At 39.5% G+C, this 23,726-nt stretch overlaps 1 protein-coding gene across 1 annotated transcript; it reads right to left on the bottom strand.

Annotated features, from left to right (window-relative positions):
* Positions 1–440: 440 nt before the first annotated feature.
* Positions 441–9,579, bottom strand: trappc6b (trafficking protein particle complex subunit 6B). Its single transcript, XM_026154670.2, has 6 exons — positions 9,357–9,579; positions 9,212–9,279; positions 7,236–7,353; positions 6,636–6,719; positions 4,928–5,021; positions 441–1,888 (listed from the first exon to the last, which is right to left on the bottom strand). The coding sequence occupies exons 1-6, from the start codon at positions 9,432–9,434 to the stop codon at positions 1,857–1,859; spliced, it is 474 nt and encodes a 157-aa protein (XP_026010455.1). The 5' UTR covers positions 9,435–9,579; the 3' UTR covers positions 441–1,856.
* Between the last annotated feature and the right edge of the window lie 14,147 nt (positions 9,580–23,726).

Genomic DNA, 23,726 nt, shown 5'->3' on the forward strand with positions numbered 1-23,726 from the left:
CACTCTATAACTGGATGGAGCAGAGAGGAGTTCTGATGGGGTGAATAGATGTAGAATGATTCCCAACAGGTTCCCCAGGATGGCCGGTAATGTTCGGTCTCTCTGAAGCCTGATCATGTCATTTAGAAGAGAAGTGTTTTGGTTTCTTGAAGTGCCTGGAGGGAATTTGATGAAATTGAGCAGTAGAGGTTTTCGTCTGATGGTATGAAGGACGAGGGGCCCATGGTGAGCACAAATCATTAGATGCTGATGGGTGTTTGCATAAAAAAAGATTACAAACAGCACGTAGATGGAGAACCTGAAGGAGCGTGTCTGAGGTGTGGCCCCACTCCTGAAATTCAGATAAATTATCTTTGTTTGGTATTGTGGTCTTGTCATTTCTGAAATGTGTTTGACAGAATAGTAAACGATCAAAGTGTGGAAAAGGAACCATTCAGAAATTGTTTTCATGCTTAAATTTATTGCAAGTGAAGGAAGCACCTGAAGGGTAGAACATACAACTTTGATGCAAAGAAAATAAATCACACTTTTTCACGCTTCGACAGGAATGTTGCTCTTCATCACTGCAAACGTACTTATTCATGATATCAAACTGTGTTTGGTCATATTAGCCATCAATATATAAATGAGGCTACGTCCGTACACATACACAGCATTTTCGATCAGTAAAAACTTCTGCCAGGGTGAACATTTTCAAAAACTACATTTCTACATTTACATGTTGGCAAAGAAAATGAATATTTGTCTTGTAACATCAAACGTGTTTTCCATTATCTCTTCTTTGATGTCAGACTGTGTGCTGTGTTATTGTTTGTGGGATTTCTTCAAAACTAGGGTTATATCACCACCTGCTGCTTTGGCACATTCTCAAAAACACTTGAGACTGTTTGTGCCATTTAAAAAAAATACCTGTGTTCATGTAGATGTAGCCTAAGTTGCTTTCTTAGGCATGGATTTCTTGCAAGCAATGTTCATCAACCTGCTAAAGGGCGCCACATTTCCTCTGTTTTAATAATCTGCTCATTTTGGTGCGGAGGCAGGGGTGGAACAATACACAAGTTAGTGATGATTATAAATATAGACATCTTAACACGTTTATTATAGCACCACCCAGTATACGCTTTACCTCACAGATACCAAAATGGTTAACCTGCCAGTATGTACAAGCTCTTTAATCAAAACCATATAATACTTATTAAACTGATGATAGTGTCATAAAAAAAAGTGAAAAAAATGTGATTATTGTTACTCGAGAATTTTAAAATTTATTATTTTAATAATATTCTTATTGAATAAGATTCAGAAATTGGAGATATTTACTGGCAATCATGAACCAAAAATGAGTTTTAGTAAGTTCTCAGAAAAAGTTTAGTGCTGGCTTCGATTTGGGTGTAAAAAACATAAATTCAGTTTGTGACTTCCCTAATAATCAAATTTTTGGCGGTTCTGTCTTTTAAATTTGTGAAGCACTGTAGGTTTGTTTGTCTTTATAGTGAAAATGCTACTAAACTAGATGTGACAGTAGGTGGTGGCAAACACTTCTTTTCTGATATTAAGCCAAATGTTCATTTAGTGAGACTTTACTTCAAAAGGGATTATGTTAATATAAATGTTAGCAGACAAAATGTTAATGTCACTGGACTGTACTTTTCCACTCATGATAATGACAGTGTGTCAGCAGGATACAGATGTTTGCAGCCATCCAGAGCTTAAGCCATAGAAACCTTTGCCAGTCCCTACTGTAATCCCTGCAGTGCCGAGAGAAATTCTCACTGAGTAGTACGGATGGCATTTCCCTTTCTAACAGATAAGGCAATATGACACCAGGGAAGAGTGCAGCTTGAGTGTGTAACCTCCTACGCTTTCTGGATCATCACCTGGAATTTACCTGCAAAGGCAGAAAGACATTTTTCGTGTTAGCTGACACAAAAAGAAGAAACTCACATTGGCTTTTCATTTTTTCCTAGTTTAGTTCAATTTAAGTTGCACTATATGAGTAGACATGTTTGCTACAGTGGTGAAAAAGACTAAAACAAACAGCTATTTGATTAATCTTTCACTCAAACTTAAACATCAGTGTACTATTTCATGTGCAATAATCTACACTACTAATGCTACGTTCACACTGCAGGTCTTAATGCTCAATTGATCAAATCCGATTTTTTTGTCTGCTTGTTCACACTACAAATAAAATGGGACAGCAAACTTGCTCTAGTGTGAACGCTCAGAGCGGCACGCATGCATAAAAGAAGGCGTCACACAAAATGCGCTCTGTTTAGACCCAGAGCAAACAATATTGTTTGACTGATGGCCCTTAATATAAAGACTTCGGACTTTATGTTTCCCAATTTTTTGCTTTAAGTTATTTTGTTATTTACATAATAATGTAGATAACCTAATAATTATCCTTATTGCTGTTTTAGAGAGGAGCAGTGCTTCAAAGGATAGTTGCAGATTTCTGTCAGAATCTGCAGATTATGCAGTACAAATAAAATGTTCACGTTTCTCCAACATTGTCTTCCAAACAGTTTCACTGACATCTGCTGGATGGCCAGGAAGCGTTCACGATGTCTTCTCCGGCGCTGATAATTGCCGTCTGTCAATTATCATTGACATTATCTAACTACATTATCTAACTACATCCATTATCTAACTACATCCGTCTTTTACGTCACTGACACAAGTCAGTGACGTAAAAGACGGATTTAATGCGACATGACCATTCACACAGCCTCGCTTTCTAAAACATCAGATATGTATCGGATTCAGTACCACATACGAAAGTGACCCAGATCGGATTTGAAAATATCGGATTTGTGCCGTTCACACTGTCATACCATGATCGGATATGGGTCGCATAGGGTCAAAAAAAAATAAATCGGATTTGATGCGCTTTTGCCTGCAGTGTGAACGTAGCCTAAATCCCAGCCCCACCTTGCATCCATCTGTCACCTCTGCCTTCACTTGTTTCCTGTTCATGATTTCCAGACATCTTCCAGACTACCATCTGATGCTGCCTAGCTACACACATTTCACCACTCTCTCCCACACTGGTACCCTCTCTACCTACCTACACACTAACTACATTCAATATCACCACTTTGACTTCTAGCTTCAAACTCACAATCCTGTCTGACATGCTCTTCACCTCAGCAACACTATTCACACCTGTGACTCTGCCCATAAAAACCAAAAACTATACCTTACTTTAATCTAGGGCTGAACGATTATGGAAAATAATCTAATTGCGATTTTTTGCCCCAATATTGCGATTGCGATGCGATATGCGATTATTTTTTAAGGTCTTTGTCTTCTGTATTATTAAACAAAGACAAGCAATACATCATATAGTATGGCCAATACTATATTACATTAATTTTAAACTGTTCTTTCCTGGAAGACAGACCTCTGTTATGATGACATGAGGTGATGCATGAATTGATGACTGACATTTTTATTTAACTTCTTCAATCACAACAGTATATTTGAACATACACAATAGTTTATTTTTAGCTTACAAACATCTGAGCATAAAGTGGTGACAAGGAACCCTGGTGTAAACATTAAAATGAAAGTCAGTACAATGTGCAGATTGCAGAAATATACATAAAAAAAATCTGTGGCTTTACCACACTCAGTTTTTCGACATCTGTGAACTACTAGACTGTCATTCAATTAAAAAATAATATTAAATAAATAAAACTAATAAATAAAAAATACACACATCTTACTGATCTCTGCAGTCAGTAACATTACACATAAAGTGCAAACATAATAGCAATTGTATAAACACACACACAAACACGCCTTTAAAGTTTAAAGGCGTGAAATTGGACGGTCTAGCCTTCTGATTAGCTAATCAGAAGGCTAGTTCTGATTAGCGTCACCGCTGTCTCGGTGGAGTTTAATAAACTCGGCCGTCTGCTTCTTGCTATCTAAAATATAACCAGACACTGGTGTAAATTCTCGACTGTCTCATACTTCTGTTTAATAAGTTTTCTGTTTGACGTTTAGTCAGCTGTGTGAAAACCAAGGAGGAACCCACCCGGGGGATTAATAAAGTTTTATTTTATCTAATCTAATAACTTTAATCTCAGCCAAACCGATTTACTCACGAACAAACAAAACACTGAAAAAAGCCCAACAATAACATTTTTAGGTTGTCTAAGTGACTTATATATTACGTTTAACCCGAGCAGCGAAACTCCGCGGTGATCTGAAAATGATGTGCCGGGAGTTGTGCCGTTCTCGGCCGCATCAGTAACCCTCGAGCTCCCGGCTAGCTGTCGAGCTGGTGGGTAGCAGACGCCTCTGAAAACGTCGAAGCACTTTAGCAAAGATGCGATATCTTGATAAACCGAGCAGATATTTGATGTTTACACAACTACTTTCTCGCCTGAAAATATGTTAAAAGTTTATTTTGTGACCCAGAAAGATTAGTATGAGTAATTTTAAAACTTAGTAGCGGCCGCCATTGCTGGAAACTGGAGTTTGGCTGGGCCGCGCTATGAATTCTGGGATATGGTAGTAATTTGGACAGCCTTCGGCGCGTCGCTGTGACGTAATCGGTCTACAAATGCGGCCTCAGGAGGATGCAGCCCATGAATTTGGACATGTCCAGAGTATAATCGCAGCCTTTGCGGTTAGAAAATTGCACTTGATCATGTCGCGATATTATCGCAAATGCGATATATCGTTCAGCCCTACTTTAATCCAGAGTCATGTAAAAATCACACAAGTATTCTCCATTTAAAATATCTGAGGCATATTTCAATCATGTGCATGGGCAACACAAACTTCTCTTTCTGAACCACTCAATGGCATTTTAATGGAATTGATTCAGCAAATAAAACAAACCCCCAAACCTCAGTTTGGAGATGACTGATAAATGCTCTTTAAAAAGATTTTTGAATGACTAAATCCTTACATGAAGGCATGACAGACACCTCAGAAGTCACAATACTCTTCACTCCCAGATTGGATAGAGCTCCTCTCACCAAACCACATGTGAAGGCCAGATACTGCAGGAGGAAAACAGTTACTTCATATGATGACAGTGAATGGTCTCACATATAAAACAGGGTCACAGTATATGAACACCTTTACTCTTATCAGTTCCTTGAACAGTTATCTTCTACTCCAGCTGGTTATTCAACCAAAGAGCCAGACAGTTTTAATTCAGTTTTAATTTGCTTAGCCTCATCCACCATAGCTGGAAAACTCAAAAACCAGTTTCATTTGTATGTTTCTATGCTCCACCTGGGCCTCAATCAGAGCTTCTGTCTGATGTCTCAGACATTTTGTCTGATTTAGTACTCAGCTCAGATGTCAGGAAAAATAATTAGTGTGGGTGACTGTCCATGTAATCTTAACACAGCATTTAATTATTATTGTAAGGTATTTATCTTACAATATAAAGCGCCATGAGGCAACTGTAGTTGTCACTTGGCGCTATATAAATAAAACTGAATTGAATTGAATCTGTTTCACACTGCACCTTCTGTATAAGGTATAATCCAATCCTTCCACTCCTATATCTCAGCCTTGGTCCTCTCTGCTTGGAAAGTCCACGTTCACTATAGCCATTTCCATCAAGAACTACAGGCTGTAAATACTGTGGCCTGTGGCACTGGTTCAAGCTATATTCTAAGCAAATAAACTGTTAACAAAGAGTGAATGAGCATTTGATACTCAGTACTGAACGACAGGAAGACTGAGACCGAATGTAGGTAAACAATGTGATTGCAGCATTAATCACATCTGTCACAACAGCACTCATGTAAAACGGATACAACTGATCATGTTTGGCCATTTATACACAGATAAAAAACAAGCAATTCTCTGTTCTGAAACTCATCAGTTCTCCTTTTTTTAAAAAAAAATCAGTAAACCTTGATAAGAAGGGAAGTCAGGCGTTCCTACATTTCATTCGATCTATGGTGTCTTGTCTCACTGGCAAAAGAAAAAACAAACAAACTGCTAATTGGAAGGTTTATGATAAAGGAGAACTAAAAGTAATCTGAACCTGTCCATGTGGCATCATCAGAACTGAATCAGTCTGTTAGACAAAGTGTTCTGCTGTCTGTCAAGTAAGTGGTGCAGAAGCTGGTCAGGATCCATCCATACTGGTTAACAGTTTGTTGACTGACCTCCTTTTCACCACAGTTTGAAAAGGCTGTCCAGTTTGCCATCAGTCACAGAGCCAGCCTTGCTAGTAAGTTTATTCAGTCTGTTACTTTCACCAGCTCTGATGCTGCTGTGGGCCAGACCACAGCAAAGCAAAAGTACAGTAAACTTACCACCACTGACTGACTGAATTATTTTACTGCCCATGTTGAAGGATGTTCTCTGCCTGCTCTCTATTGCCTCTACTGTGACATGTTATAAGAAGTGAAATTAAATGAGTTTAATTTTATAATCCAGCCTTTATTCAACATAATTGTCTTACTTTGTGCACATAGCGCACACTTTTCTTACAGATTCTCTCTTTTGGTGTCAGTGTCTTTCAGGACTCATGCTGCTCACCTCTGATGGTATGATGTGCTACTGTGCATGTACATGTTGTCTCAGTAAAAGAGACAGTTTGAGAAGCAGAGAAAGTCTTTTAAAACAGACCAGTAAAAGAAAAAAAGCACCTTTGGGGCATGTTCCAAGTATTGTTTTCCCACTGACAGATGACTCAGTAATCCAAACTTATTGTCCTGCAGAACATAGATGCCCTAAAACACATGATCATATGATGATATATGACATCAGCAATGACACACATCAGCAGAACAACAAACAATCAATCTGACAGGAAGTAAGGCAAAATATCACAGTACTGGCATTTATATATTACAAATATATTATGGATGACAAAAAGGAATTATCATTTGGGTGGCTGTGGCTCAGGTGGTAGAGCAGATCAGCGACTGACTGGAAGGTATGTGGTTCGATTCCTGGCTCCTCCAGTCTGCATGCCAAATATCCTTGGGCAAGATACTAACCCCAAATTGCCCTCCGATGCATTCATCGGAGCGTGAATGTGTGTGAATGCTTATTAGTTGCACTTGAGTTTAGAAGTGCTTGTATGATTGGGTGAATGAGGCATGTTGTATAGAGCGCTTTGAGTACTCCAGGAGAATAGGAAAGCGCTATATAAGAATCAGTCCATTTACCATCATTTAGATTTGTCAGAGGCTACATTAATAAAAAACAGGATTAAAAGAAGAGAAAACAGACTTCCCAGTGACCTGGTGATTGGTTCGAAGGTTGTCGATTTGCTTCTTGAATACACAGGTCCAGAAGTCTTTACATATAAACTTCATAATGTCCAGCTCATCCTTAAACCGTGCTGTGTCTTTAGTCAATCTAGAGGGAAACAAAGAGATGGGTAAATTAAACTAGGACATCATTCATTGACTTTCAACGGTCTGCTCGCTGTAAGATGCATTTAAGGAGAATGCGCCTAGTATAACTGTGCACATGACCCATAAACAGTATGCTGTCTGTGTAAGTGTTCAGACAGGTACAGGGTAGTTTTGAGAGCTTGAAAAGAAGACAACTGGAGTGATATTTAGAATGCCTATACATAATTTCCCAAGTGTTGGCAAACAAAGACATTTTATGAAGTTTGACTCTGATCCTGGTCTAAAGTAGGGCTGGGTGATTTGAGGAAAATCCAATATCATGATACACAATATATGTCTAAATAACCTCCAAAAATAAAAGTTATTTTCAACCATATAGTACCTAAAATTGCACTGGTATACTCATTCAAATCGACCATTCAATATATTTGTTTCTACTTTGAATACAAAAAAATCTGAATGAATTAAAATTTTTATTTTAACAGTTTTAACATATTAACATAACTATTAACATTAACATATTTTAATAGTTCAACCGCTCATTAGGGTAAGTATCTAATCAGCCAATATAATGGCACCAACTCAAACTGAAACTGGGCACAGAAATGGGGAAGAAAACTGACATTGAATGTGGCACAGTTCTTGGTGCCAGAGGGGCTGGTTTGAGTATTTTAGAAAACTGCTGATCACAGCAACAAAAAAGTACATCAAGCAAGAATTCACGAGAGAAAATAAAACAATTGAAATTAAAAAGGTGTTCTTTTGTGCTTATAACATACACAAAAATGTGATGTAGAGGCTTAATGACGCATTTGCAACGTGTGGGATGTCATGGTGAATTACATGCAGACAGCTTAATACTGAGTATATTCAATATATCACCCATCCCTAGTCCAAAGTAACAAAAATATCCAAAGTGATATTTAGAATTCCTATGCGCTACATTACCAATCGTATTCACTCACCTGTTCAAATCACTGACTTCAAGTGTTCTAACCACATGTATATAAAATCAAGCACCCAGGCATACAGACTGCTTCTACAAACATTTCTCTCTCAGGATCTCTCAATTCCAGCCTGATAACATGATAGGATGCCACCTGTCATGAAATTTCCTCGTTGCTAACTATTCCACATTCAACTGTTAGTGATATTAGAAAAAGTAGAAGCGCAGGGAACAACAACAACACAGCCACAAAGTGTTCGGCCACATAAACTCACAGAGCGGTGAATGGCAAGGCGCATAATGAGCAGAGGCTGCCAACGTCAGTCGTTACAGACCTCCAAACTTCATGTGGCCTTCAGATCAGCTCAAGAACAGTGCTTTGAGAGCTTCGTGGAATGGGTTTCTAAAGCCTTCCCAGAAGAACTGAAGCTGTTATAATTGCATAGAGTGGGTCAACACCATCATTAAACCGTATGGATTAAGAATGGGATATCACTCATGTTCATATGTGGTTTATGACCAAATATTTTCGGCAATAAAGTGTTAAATGTCACATGATATTTTAAGTCTTCATACATTTTTCTTTCGCAACTTTTGACCGATAAATCATGAAGTTGACCTTAAAGACCCTGGTGCTCTAACGACAACACCACGAGTGTAATATTGTTTCCTGACTGGCCCAGCCGACTCGACTGACCTGAACCCCAGAGACTCTGGGGTTTTTTTTTTTTTTGTTGTTGTTGTGTTCATTAATGGTACATTAATGGTTCATTAATGGCCACCCACCTACAGCTGTGCATTTCGATTGCATTTTCTGAATGGGAATCCATGTTGTAAATCAGGCTTTGTACATGTAGTGCTTTGATTTGTCGAAGTAAACGGCATGCATGTTTGCAGCAGTCAAGGTTATTACCTCTCTATCAGCCCTTGGCCCACTCTGAATCCAATATTCTCCAATTTAGTGACATTTCTCCCACTCTCCTAAATACAGGGTAAAAGACAGAAACATTAACAACAACACCAAATAGGTCATTAAACTCCTACTGAGAGCTTCTTACCGTCTCTCCTTCTGCTGACTTGTAAATGTACTGTATCACCTCGCTGTGTAATAACTGGAAAGGAGCTTCGTCTGCCATTCTTCCTGCTCTAGAGCCAGCTAACGACGTTGTCAGTGGTTAAATCAGTGTAAGACCAGGAATCATATCCCTTCACATAAAGTCGAACAGCTACAAACATTTAGCATAAACAACTACTTCTGCTTCCTTGTTGCTCTTGAGGAAAATAAACATGCCGCTAGTCTATTACCGCCACCTGCTGGCCCGGAGTGTTATCTGGCAGTAAATATTATTATTCTCCCCAGTATTGTTATAATTAGTGATATTCATCTAAGTGTTAGGACATGTGTGTAAGGTGTACTAGATTAAATATGTTACTTCATCTTTGGAAAAAATAGTGCTGTCTGTTTTTTCTTCCCACTGTCACCAATTGCTGCTTGTTACTGGTTGTAAGTTGCTATACGAATAATACTGAAATAAATATCTGCAGCTTTGCAGCATGGGGAAAAATTACTTTGAAATCAGTCACATAATAAACTGAGTGAAGTAGATTTTTCAAGAAATGAATGTATTTGTCATTAACAGGTATTCAGATGTAGCACTTATCACATGCCTTGTCAGCCTACAATAGGAAATGACAACATGTTCATTTAGTGGCACAGTGCTGCTCAAGTCAATGAATTACTGTTGACGTTTGAGGGTTTTTAACGTTATTCTCTTAACTCTGGATTCTGGCAGCCCTGCTGCCCTCTTATCTGGAAGGACTTTTTATGTGAACAGTGGTCCCTACAGCTCAAAAATAGCCCCTCTTAATTATGATGTACCTCAAGGCTCAAGTTTGGTTCCAGCCTTGTTTACACTGTTTATGTTGCCATTGTGGTCTATTTTTTCATAGTATAACTTATTTATTTCACTATTTTGCAGATGACTTGCAGATGTATCTGCTTTTAAAAACAGGCACAGACTCACTTCAGCTGTTATTATGTTACCTTGAAGACGTTAAACTGTGAATGTTGTTTTTAAAAACATTTAAATTAAATGGAAACAAAACAGAAATTGTCATTTTTGCCAACTCCTTTAGTAAACACATTGACTGTGCTCTGGGCCCCTTATCTTCTTATTGTCAGACAAATATTAAAAAAGAGGGTTCCTTTAAACTGTGTAGGTAGGTGAATCCAGTAGTCCAATCTGGCTTTTTCCATCTGAGACAGCTAGCCAAGATAAGGCCTTAGCTGGAAGGTATGTCTTTATCTTGGTCCACTATTCATCTGTTCATTACTTGCAGACTGGACTAATTCATTGCTCTGCACTTTGGTTTGGAACATGCTTACAGTCTCCAGTTGGTCCAAAATGCAGCTGCTTGTCTGCTAACTGGTACAAAACAGAATGAGCACCCCAGCGTTGGAATCTCTACACCTGATTCCTGTTACTTACAGGATCCAATTTAAAGTTGTACTCCTTGTTTTTAAATCATTACATGGCCGAGCCCCTTCTTATCTATTTGACCTCCAATTTATCCCATCGTATTTGTTTATAGTAGGAAAGCTTAAATGATAGATCAACTGAAGGTTGTCATTTTGAATCCAGGGTTCAGAGGCTAAATGAAATGCATTGTGTTAGAGTCTTGTTAAAAGCTAGTTGGCAATGATAATCACCCGTGTTACTCTCTGAATGTCTGAATGATTCAGCACTGCATAGTTTTTGTTATCCTATTTTAGACAGCGATGGCATCAGCTCCACACTCCACAGAGGCCCAGAGTTCCTGTTAATATCAGAATTATCTGGAAATTAAATTATGTCCTTTGAGATTTTGACATAAGACGGACAATGATATGAAACTGAACATTTAAACCATTTTAGATCCATTACACTGACAAAGAACTCTGGTATTCTGGAAACTTTAAATAAAATGTTAGATTTGAAAACACAGCAGCAGAAGGTTTCATAGAAGTGTAAGTTGTTCTTTTCATTTAATCACAGGATCCACATTAGTCCACACTGTTATCAACAGATACATTCACCCTGGGTGAGGGAGTGTGAGGGAGAACATCAGACAGCTGTCCTGTGCCAGATGTTCTGTTGGCCCACTGAGACATCATTTCAAAAACATCAGGCGGACTGAAGCTCATTGCAGGGATCAAGCAGGACGCTTCACGAGGAGCTGCCTCAGAGGGAAGTCTTTTTCAGATTTCTGCCATGGTCCTGCCCCGGAAGATGAACACACCCAGCACTTCAAGAACAGTGTGATAGTAACCTTTGCTTTGTGTGATGTTAGAAGTGCTGCACATCATCTGCAGATAAAGCACAGAGAATCTGGACCTTTACATAATGATGTTATATTCAGCCCTGTAGAAAGTTATATACTTAAAATATACATTCTCCTCTCTGGTTACACTGGTATCAATAACTCTGAACACCTTATGGCAAATAACATACTATCAGCAAAGCAATACAAGCAAAGACCTTTGAACTTACATTAGTTTTGTTTTTTTTGTTTTTTTTTTAAATTATTATTATTGTAGAACATAAAACAAGAAACAGATTCACAGAATCTACAAAGACGGCAATTGGAAAATGAAATAAAAACAATAACAACAAAAACCCCACAAAGGACAAATGTATGTGTGTTAGATGTGCATGAACATGTTGCATGGTTATGTAGATGGGCATTATGTCATTCTTATCAGTCTAAAATGTATGTATTGGTATTATAATTACAGTGTTGGTCAAGTTACTTGAAAAAAGTAATCAGTAACTAATTACTGATTACTTCCCCCAAAAAGTAATACTTTACTGATTACTTATTTTATAAAGTAATTAGTTACTTAGTTACTTTTTAAAAACATGATTTACAACCTGAATAGATCTTTCAGCCCAATTCTACTTTTCCTGCATAATCCATCATATAAAATGTAATCAAATGGAAAAGTCTCTTTTTAAAACTTGTTTTATTAGTTGTAATCTTCTAACTTTATGCATCAAGCAAACATTAAATGATATGCAACGTTCTCTGACTGGAAGAAATTTGTTTAACCTATTTTCTGCATATTCCAGCACATAAAATAAAATAGTTTTTTGTGTTTACACTCAGTCTTTCAAATAAATGCAAGTAAAACACAGCAGAAGATAAATAAAATCAAAGACTCAGCGGTCCTGTTGCTCTATTTTCACCTGTATAGCAGGAGTGGGGCAGGCGGATGTTTGCCCTGGTGCAGGTGTGCCACAGCCGTCAGTGGAAGAATCTGCGAGTTTCTCTGTGAATTTCACATTCCCGTGGCAGCGTGCTCGGTGCTTGCTCGGAAGTTTAGGGGTTTTTTTGCTGTAAAATGTTTTTGTCACTTTTTACGGAATCAAACTCAAAGTAAGGTCAGTACTTCCACGCTTTAAACGCTGCACGATCATAGCTGGACTGGCCATGGGGTATCGGGCATACCAGGCATTTGCCCAGTGGACCGATGGGGATTTTTTTCTTTTTTTTAAGCCTGATAAGCCTGATAAGCTGTTGTTAACGGTATAAACACTGAAAGATGGTGGATTGGCCAGCTGCTGGGAGATGTGTAAAAATAACTCAATTGTTTGGTGGTGGCTATTGCGGAGCTTCCGCAGATTCAGTAACATTAGCGAGTAGTGGAGGCCAGCAGGTGAGGCAGGAGGAGGAGAGACCCGAGGAGAGAAGTTATGACCTGCAGTCTGTCTGGGTCAGATATTAACCAAATTTAGGTGTAGTTTACTTTCGTTATGCTGACTTTTTACAGTCAGTTACAATAACTCATACTGGTACTAGCTAGCATGACGGAGTTTCTATACAGCTGGGTGGGTGCTATGATGTTACTGATAGTGAACTTTTTTTTTTCATAAGGTTAGTTTCCAGCCGTTCCGTAAAAAACAGAATCATCTCGTATTCAGAAAAACTATTACACAAAATATTTTGAAAAGGAACACAGTTTGTCCTGGACTTCAACTAGAATGGAAAAAGACACAAAGCTGGAGTTATTCTGTGTTTACGCTGCACATCTGCCTCTTCTCCTCTCATTCTCTCTCCCTCCCTCTCCTGTTGCTACTTCATTCATGAAACTGATCAATGATCAGCTGATCGGCTTTTCTCTCTTGTTTGTTTATTGCCCACTGTGCCCCAGAAAGAAAAAAGCAGCGGATGTCGCGTTAAACAACAGCAGCACGTTTAAGCCTGATAAGCTGTTGTTAGAATTTATTTAATATTAATTTCTAGTATCAGCTGATGTTTGCTGGAGCCACAGCTTTAAAAGCTGCTGGTCATGATATCAGTTTGGTTATCTGGTGAGAGGGAAACATAAAGATGAAACCAGGAGATGTCCTTACTGAATCATCACACTGTTACAAAAAACATCTTAAAAAAACGGTAATATTCCGGCAGCTGGGGCGCCAAAATACTACCGTAAAATAACAGAAAATAACTTCCTCATAAAAATACGGTTATTTCCAGTATTGACAATACAGTTTGTTGCGCTAATTTTACATGGGATCTTGCCTTTTCCAAGTGATCTTTTAAACATTAAATTAGGAACATGTTAATGTGATTAAACAATGAAATTATCTATAAATAGGGGGAAAAAACAAATCCTAAAAAAACAGTAATATTCCGGCAGCTGGGGTGCCAAAATACTACTGTCCCCTCTGGCCATCACCAGTAGGCGAAGAGTCTTGATCACGGACACAATACCGAGAGTGTCCGAGCCGGGGCTCGAACCGGCAATCTTCTGATCACTCTTGAGCCACGATCTAAATAGCAACGATAATAATACTTATGTGATGTAACACAAGCTTATAGGAATCATGTTATATACTTTTCCATAGCATTACATTTGAATTCAACAGTTCAATCTTTCAAATAACGGACAGATATTTGTGAAATCATGTGAATGTATTTTAACAATCTAAATATGCATATGTAAAGACAGATACATTTAATAATCATGGCAATTATGTTTTATTACATTACAGTGATTTAACGTTAATTTACATTTGAAATGTGAAATCACAGTCTATTTATGTAACTTTAATGATATTCTAGAAGAACAGAACAAAACTGTAAAATGCAGTAAAATACTTTTATATTAGGATTTTTTCCTAAAGTACAGCCATACCCGCGACCTTGTGGTTGTTAGTTCACATTCATTGGCCGATGCTTAGCATCATGTTATTATGTGTCCCAACATCCAATGGCATGTCACATTGTTTTCATGGCCACACCCTCACCCCAGGTGCAGAGGCCTATTTCTGTTCAGGAATGTTGTGAATACTTTGAGATTTATATTAATTGCAATTCCTACCTCTGCATTTATTTTTTAAAATATAAAATTGGCACAGTGTGGCCGTGCAATGTTTTATATGGTTTTTTTTTAGTTTTTATTCCTATTAATTATATTTTCACTTGTTACCTCTGAATTATTAAATCAGACCTAGATGACATGAAATTTTCAGCAAAATTATAATTCAAATACTCCTTTAATTATTGATTATTCTCATTAATTTTCGATCATTTTATATATTTTTCCATAGTATTAAATTTGAATTTAACAGATCATTCTCTCACATAACAGATAAATATTTGTGAAATTATGATACATTTCTGAATGTATTTTTACAATCTAAATATGCATATGTACTAAAAAATATATTTAAAAAAACAAGTAAATTGTGTTTTACTATATTTACAGTGATGTTATGTTATTTTACATTTGACATGTAAAATCACAGTCTACTTATGTAAATTTAATGATATTCTAGAAAGACAGTACCAAACTGTAAAATATACAGTAAGATACTTTGACATTACTATTTTTTGGAACAGTGCAGAGCTGAACAGGTGATGGAGAAACAGGTTTACCATTTAGGTGACATGGATGAGTTGAAGGGAAGTTATGAACTGTTTCTGAGAGACAAATAACACCAGGATCCTTTTCTAGGTAGCTGACAGCTGGTAACTGTGCAGGGGCGGGTCAAGCAAAGTTTTGCCAGGGGACCTGGTAGGGCATTGACAGGGAAAGGGGGCACAAAGACATACTTTTCTTCCTTATTCTCATTTAAAATGTCTAGCTTTTAATAAGTAATTATCTGAATCTTACAACAAACGTTTTCATGTGATGTAAAATGTATAGAAATCCATTATTGTACATAGTCTTTTTTTTTTCAGGGTCCCATCATAATTTTGTCAGAAGTAAGTACTGTATATGATGCCAGTATTTTCCCACATTTTCTAGATTCTGTATCAGTACTGTGTGTAAAATGGCATCAAAAACTCAATTAAGTTTTATTCTTTCTCACCTGTCTTTCTGTCTCCTTTCACTTTTTAAAGGTTGCCATGTTAGAAAAAATATTTTGCCCTGCCATGCTGTTTATTGATGTGGGAAATGAAGAGTTTATAAAAATATCTCTAAATCTGTCATTTATCATTTTTAATATTCGGTAATGATCATGTCTCACCTCTAGTCTTCTCTGTCTGTACTGTTTAGAATACCAGAATAGGGAGGATGGTGTAGGTTTAAGTTTATTAGATACATATATACCAACAAGACAGTGTACATCACTGTCACAACAGCGTTTGTTTTCATTCAAAGGCTTTATGGTTTTTCCTGTAATACCTGGTGGGCCGGTCAATAGTCAAAATGCCTGGGCCGATTTTTTGTCCCAGTCCAGCCCTGTGCACGGTCATACTCTCTCCCGCACTCGTTATATTATCCATTGTTGATCTGCACACAGCTGTTGCCATGAACGTTGCACTCACTTACGTCATTGTCAAAAAAAAAACATGGTTTAGTAACGCAGTAACGCAACGTGCTTACGGGAAAGTAACAGTAATCTAATTACCTTTTTTGCAATAGTAATCCCTTACTTTACTCGTTACTTGAAAAAAGTAAGCGGATCACAGTAATGTAATGCGTTACTGGATAATTTTCATTATCATCATCATCATATCTTAAGGCTTCTTACGTCTTCTGGTTGCATCTCTCAGAGATTTAGGTTTTGCGTACTCTTAAACCTTTCTATAAAATAAAAACATTACTTAATATTACTTAACATGTCATTAACATTGCTATCAGTTAATTTACACAAAATACATATTTCTTATTAAATAATGAGCAAAACTCTATAGTAGTGTATGCCTTTGGCATTTGCTTAAAATAATATAAACCAGTAAAGTTAACTTAATGGTAATGTTACCCACTTTTTCTTAAAGTACGTTCGCTTATGTAAGCTAATTAGCGATTATTAGCTTACTGATAGATGGTAATTTAGTTGTTCAAACTGTGCGATTTGACATGTGACAATGATATTATTTAGACAGCATTTAGAAGAAGTACATAGTTAAAATGTTTTAGGTTCATATTAACGCAGTGAGAAGATAACGAACATCTGAACTTTTAGCAACTGCTAGCATGTAGCTACTGGAATTCAATTCAATTCAATTCAATTTTATTTATATAGCGCCAAATCACAACATAAGTCGCCTCAAGGCGCTTCATAGATACAGAGAAAAACCCAACAATCATATGACCCTCTATGAGCAAGCACTTTGGCAACAGTGGGAAGGAAAAACTCCCTTTTAACAGGAAGAAACCTCCGGCAGAACCAGGCTCAGGGAGGGGCGGCCATCTGCTGCGACCGGTTGGGGTGAGAGAAGGAAGACAGGATAAAAGACATGCTGTGGAACAGAGACAGAGATTAATAACAGATATGATTCAATGCAGAGAGGTCTGTTAATACATAGTGAGTGAGAAAGGTGACTGGAAAGGAAACACTCAATGCATCATGGGAATCCCCCGGCAGCCTATGTCTATTGCAGCATAACTAAGGGAGGATTCAGGGTCACCTGGTCCAGCCCTAACTATATGCTTTAGCAAAAAGGAAAGTTTTAAGCCTAATCTTAAAAGCAGAGATTGTCATTTAATGTCATTAAACCTATGGGTAAATGCTGCTAACATGTCCTCACTCGACATCAGTGAAACTATAAAGAGCTATTTAGTTTAAAAATACCTTTTCAACAATGTTACCAGTATGGGAATGTTAACTTCACTTACCTGACTGTGGCAGCTCTTCGGAGAAAATTCCCTGCGCATTAGAGCTCTGAGGCCGCACACGCCTGCAGACTGGTAATAATCAACACTGTGTGGAGTTAAGTCTTCACTGCGTGACTAACAAACCTTACACTGACTTTTAACTCTGATGTTAGAGCTGGTTTACTCCTCATAGAGTTGTAAATACTCTATCTAGGTTAAAATAGGTTTACTCTGAAATATTGACACTCCATTTTTTACTGTGTGCTTTTCAAGTTTGGCCTCAAATTGCTCTGTGTCCTTATAAAAACATTTTAAAAATTAGGTTGGTGGTTTATAGGTTAGACTTTTTCCCAAATGAATCTGTTACGTCCACTGATCTTTTTTCTTCTCTGCTCTTATTTGTTTGCAGGTTTGCTGTCACACCTGGATGCACAGCTGGAGTCACTTCCTCTTCATCAGTGGAGGAACCTTAATCCTGTGTTAGTAGGAATTCTGTGGTTAGATCTGAAGTCTATCTATAGCTTTGGTTTTCTTCTTTTTAAGTTAGGTGTGAAACACTGAAATTGTGAAAATAAATCACTTTAATGCTGAGCCAGGTTTTGTTCAGTGGTTTGAATTAATGGAATGCTAGAATTAGTAAATTTTTTATGCATCCTGTGCCTCTTAGACCAGAGGGTTGTAACAGAATCCATCATGCAAGATCGAATCCTGGATCGCATTCCTTGTCATAGCCTGAAACAATGACTTGACACTAGGAACTGGAAGCTTCTGTGTTCCTCCCTACTAAATGCATGCTCCACTGGTTCCAGTACAGAAAACGGGTCTTTAAATTTGCCCTTCTCTTGTAGGTAGAACAAAGTGGACCACCCCCACTCAGGATAGAGGTATAGATGTGAGGTTTGCCCTCACAAAACTGTGTCACCATATCTGACACAACTGATTCGCCTATCTCACAACTATGCTTCCTCAGTCAGGACTGTAAAATGTCTGTTATGATGGGACCTGATGTTGTTTGGGAGATAAAGTGTTACTCTAATCTCATCAATACACTTGTTAGATACATTAATTTACTCTCGAGTTTTAGTGATATTTGGTAGATCTCTCATCATCAGTAATTGACAATTCGCCATCCTGAACATCCTGTTTGTAGAAGGCACACACCTTTGTGGCTGTAGCTCAGGTGGCAGAGCAGGTCAGCCACTAATCAGAAGGTCGGTGGTTCGATCCCCCCAGGCTGCCTCCTGGCTGCATGCCAGATATCCTTGGGCAAGATACTAACCCCATGTTTGCCTACTGGTGGTGGTCAGAGGGCCCGGTGGCGCCTGTGTCCAGCAGCCTCGCCTCTGTCAGTGCGCCCCAGGGCAGCTGTGGCTACAATGTAGCTTGCTATCGCCAGTGTGTGAATGACTGAATGTAGTGTAAAGCGCTTTGGGGTCCTTAAGGACTAGAAAAGCGCCATACAAATGCAGGCCATTTTACCATTTAAAGATTTTCCTTGAAGTCTTGCAGTGATTGAGGACTTGGCTGATGAAAGCCATTTCAGACTGCATTTCTTTTTTACTAATTCTTGGCAAGCACATAGAACATTGCCATACATCAAATTCTGGTTCTTGAACATGTTGCTTCTCATATTCTTCTACCTCTTCCTACCATCTAGCGCACACCTTTAGTCCCCACCTAAATAGATAGTGTCACCTTGTGGTGTGGCATGGAATTACAGCACTTTTACCACAGTAAAGGATCTGATCATCCCATCCTTCTGTCACGATCCTGGGTCTTATGACCCAGTGTTTTGAGTTTTAGTTCATTTTGATGTTTTAGTTTATGTAAGCCCTTCAGGTTCCTAAGTTCATTTGTTATCATGCTTAAGTGTTTCTAGTTCTTATTATTTCCCCCTCGTGTTTCCAACTATGGTAAATCTCCCCTGCTTTTCATGTGTTTCATGTCTGTGTCTTACATTGTGAAGTTTGGGTTGTCATGTCTACGTCTCATTATGTTTCCTGTTTTATTGTGAAGAGGTCTGGTGTTTCTGTGTTCATCGTGTTCAGTTTTACTCTTCCCCTGTGGCGTTGTTATGTTCATGTTGATCTACTGTGCCTTTCTGTTCCATGTTTCAGATCCCTATGTTCTGTCTCCCCCAGTCTGTTAAGTCCACATGTCTTGAGTTCCGTCAGTGTGTTTCCTGTTTTACTTTCACAGTCTGTTCTATGTTAATGTTTCTAGTTTTGCTTCCCTTGCCTCGTCCTGCTTAATTACTCTCAGCTGTGCTCTCCTCCTGTGGCTCATTCCCCCTCGTTATCCCTCAGTGTATTTAAGCCCCATGTTTCTCTTTGTCAGTGTTGCGTCCTCCATCATAGCTGTGTGATTTTTTTCCCTGTGGCTCCTTGTGCTTTAGTTTTTCCCAGTTTAGTTTATTTTGTATTGTTTTTCGTGTCCCACTCCACGCCAGCAATAAAGCTGTGTTTTTTGAGTTTAACTTTTGACTCTGAGTTTGCGTTTGGGTCCTACTCTTGCCTGCACACAGCCGTACTGTGACACCTTCCTCCTTTGATGTCTTGACGTATGCTCAATCATCCAGGTAAGTTCATAATTGTAGTGAAGGTTACAAATTATCTTCTTACAGCCTTTAACAGTGGTGTCATTTCTGTGCTGCTAACTCAGTACAGATTTCGATAGAGTTGACCATAATATTTTATTAAAGAGATTAGTTGTTAAAGCTACAGGGCTGCAGTGATTTGAATCATATCTAATAGACTCACATGTGTTCATGTAAATTGGAAGTCTTTAGATTTGAATTGCACATGAGTGATTTGTTGCTTCCATAGCAGTAACTTTTCACAGGATGAGGTCTGCAGTCATTAGCTGAATTTTGGTTTTTCTCTCTCTGCTCCCTGCTGAGGTGACAGAGGCAGAGCAGCCGCTGCTTTTCAACTGTTTTCTTTACTATCCATCCATCCATCTTCATCCGCTTTATCCAGGGCTGGGTCGCGGGGGCAGCAGCCTAAGCAGAGAAATCCAGACCTCCCTCTCCCCAGCCACCTCCTCCAGCTTATCCGGGGGAACACCAAAGCATTCCCAGGCCAGCCGAGAAATATAATCTCTCCAGCGTGTCCTGGGTCTGCCCCGGGGCCTCCTCCTGGAATACCAACTCCAGGAGGTGCCCAGGAGGCATCCTTGTCAGATGCCCGAACCACCTCAACTGGCTCCTTTCGATGTGGAGGAGCAGTGGCTCTAAATGGTAAATGGTAAATGGCCTGTATTTATATAGCGCTTTACTAGTCCCTAAGGACCCCAAAGCGCTTTACATATCCAGTCATCCACCCATTCACACACACATTCACACACTGGTGATGGCAAGCTACATTGTAGCCACAGCCACCCTGGGGCACACTGACAGAGGCGAGGCTGCCGGACACTGGCGCCACCGGGCCCCCTGACCACCACCAGTAGGCAACGGGTGAAGTGTCTTGCCCAAGGACACAACGACCAAGACTGTCCAAGCCGGGGCTCGAACCGGCAACCTTCCGATTACAAGGCGAACGCCCAACTCTCTGAGCCCCTCCCGGATGGCCGAACTTCTTACCCTATCTCTAAGGGAGAGGCTAGCCACCCTTCGGAGGAAGCTCATTTCCGCTGTTTGTATCCGCGATCTCATTCTTTCGGTCACTACCCACAGCTCGTGGCCATAGGTGAGGGTAGGGACGTAGATTGACCGGTAAAATTGAGAGCTTCGCTTTTACACTCAGCTCCCTCTTGACCACAACGGACCGGTGCAGCGTCCGCATCACTGCAGCCGCCACACCAATCCGTCTGTCGATCTCTGGCTCCCTTCTCCCATCACTCGCGAACAAGACCACGAGGTACTTGAACTCCTCCACTTGGGGCAGGAACTCATCCCCGACCCGGAGTGGGCACTCCACCCTTTTCTTTGCTATTCAGTTTTAAAGAAAGTGCTGATATGTAAAATCTAATGATATGTAACTGATGTATAGATTGGGCTGCAAATTGCGCATTACTTCAAAAAATTATTCATACCCCTTGAACTTTTGCACATTTTATCATATTACAACCACAAAGTTGGATGGATTTTATTTGCATTATGTGGTATACCAATACAAAGTAGCAAGTAATTGTGAAGTGAATTAAAAATGGTGTTTAGAAACTTTTTGCAAATAAAAACTTAAAGTGTGATGTATGCCCATTTAACTCTGATAACGCTAAATAAAAAAACAGTGCAACCAATTGTAATGATAACATTTTGAAAATGTTGAGTTACTACTTTAACACACCACAGTTTATTTTTGGCTCTGTCCCTCACACTGCCTTTACTAGATTACCTCATCTTAATTACATCTCTGTTTAACATGAAGACAGAAACATGTGTGTGAAACAATGTGTATAGGATAAAGATCTAGTCATCTCCGGCTGATTGTGTCTCAAGAGGACAGAACGTAGGCCTTTTCCTACAGAACCATGTCTGGATTTCTGGACCAGACTTTCTCACTGCACCAAACAACAGTTGGCCTATTACTACACCCTCCAATGACCCTAATGACTTGGAAGCACTCACTCCAAATCATCTCCTGCTCTTAAAAGCAAGGCCATCTCTTCCCCCAGGACTGTTCCAAAAGGAGGACATCTATGCCCGGCGAAGATGGAGGCAAGTTCAATATATGGCAGATCTTTTCTGGAAGCGCTGGGTGAGAGAGTATTTGCCTCAGCTTCAGACACGGCAGAAGTGGACACGGGTGTCTAGGAACTTTGTGCCTTGAAACATCGTTTTGCTCGTGGACAAAACAGCACCGAGAAACTCTTGGCTCATTGGTAGAGTCACTCAAGCCATGCCGGATGAACATGGCCTTGTTCGCAGGGTTCATGTGAAGACCAAGACCAGTGAACAGGATAGACCAATCACTAAGGTCTGTCTGCTCCTAGAAGCAGTATGAGTCAGTGGTAAAGGCTGGACTCCCATGGTATGTCATGTACTGGTGACCTCTGACATCAGTGGAAAGAAGAAATTATGTTCTAAGGACTGAATGCCTATGTTGTTAATATGATCATTGTGCCAAATTGTTAATAATTGTTTATAAGTTTATAGAACAATTAGGGGCCGGGAATGTATAGGATAAAGATCTAGTCATCGCTTAGTTTACTCAGATTGCACAGAGTGTATATTTGTTAATACCGTATTTTCACGACCATAAGGCGCACTGTGCTAAAAGGCGCAGTCTCAGTTATGTGTGCACTTACTGTATTTAACACACACATAAGGCGCACTGGACCATAGGGCGCATACAAGTACCGTATGCGTATTTAAAAATAAAGCGGGAGCAAACCTGAATTCGGTACCTTACTCACATTTCTATTGCCGGTAATCGTCATCATCAACAACACACAAGCATACAAGTGTGCGTATTTAAAAATAAAGCAGGAGCAAAACAAAGTTTGGTACTCACATTTTTATCATCAATCAAACCCATCGAAGTCCTCATCCTCTGTGTCTGAATTGAACAGCTGCGCTAAATCTCCATCAAACATGCCAGGTTCACTGTCTTCACCGTCAGAGTCACTTTCCGTGCCGTGCGGCTCCTCGGAAACGATGCCGGCTTTTGCGAAAGCTCGAACAACAGTGCCAGCAGACATGTTAGCCCAAGCATCTACAATCCATTGGCAAATTGTGGCGTAACTTGCCCGGCGCTGCCTTCCACTCTTAGTGAAACTGTGGTCTCCACCGGTCATCCATCGCTCCCAGGCCGCTCGCAGCCTTACTTTGAACGGGCGGTTCACACCGATGTCCAGCAGTTGGAGTTCCTTTGTCAGGCCTCCCGGAATGACAGCAAGCTCACAGTTCATTTGCTTCACAAGTTTTTTCACATCGGCTGTGAAATGGGCACGCATAGAGTCACAGATCAACAGCGATGGTGATGCGTGGAAAAAACCACCTCGTCTCCTTACATACACCTCCCTCAGCCAGTCTTTCATCATTTCCTCATCCATCCAGCCCTTTTCATTTGCCTTAATGATGATTTCGCTTAAAAATCACCATAGGCGGCAGTTTCTGTCCATTAGCATGGCAGCCAAGCACAACAGTAAAAGAAGACTTTTCATACCCCGTTGTGAGTATCGCTACTGTGCTGGTCCCCTTCTTCTCCACAGTGTGACTCACCGGGATGTCAAAAGTGAGCGGGACCTCGTCCATGTTTGTGATGTGGCTGGGCTGGATGTTTTTGTCGCCGATGTGTTTGCTGCAGTAGGAGCGGAAGATGGCCAGCTTTTCCTTATAATCCGCTGGAAGTTGCTGCGCTACCGTAGTCCTGGTCCGGATGGAAAAATGGCA

Source organism: Astatotilapia calliptera, chromosome 20 (genome assembly GCF_964374335.1).
Source record: "Astatotilapia calliptera chromosome 20, fAstCal68.1, whole genome shotgun sequence".
Taxonomy (NCBI): domain Eukaryota; kingdom Metazoa; phylum Chordata; class Actinopteri; order Cichliformes; family Cichlidae; genus Astatotilapia; species Astatotilapia calliptera.

Bases quoted from the DNA above. Each gene is read 5' to 3' on its own strand.
- trappc6b (XM_026154670.2), bottom strand. From the start codon at position 9,434: ATGGCAGACGAAGCTCCTTTCCAGTTATTACACAGCGAGGTGATACAG. The intron at 7,354-9,211 runs GTAATAACCTTG...GTTTCCCTCTAG, and splicing joins GGCCAAGGGCTGATAGAGAG to ATTGACTAAAGACACAGCAC. The intron at 5,022-6,635 runs GTGCTTTTTTTC...TTCCTCCTGCAG, and splicing joins ACTTGGAACATGCCCCAAAG to TATCTGGCCTTCACATGTGG.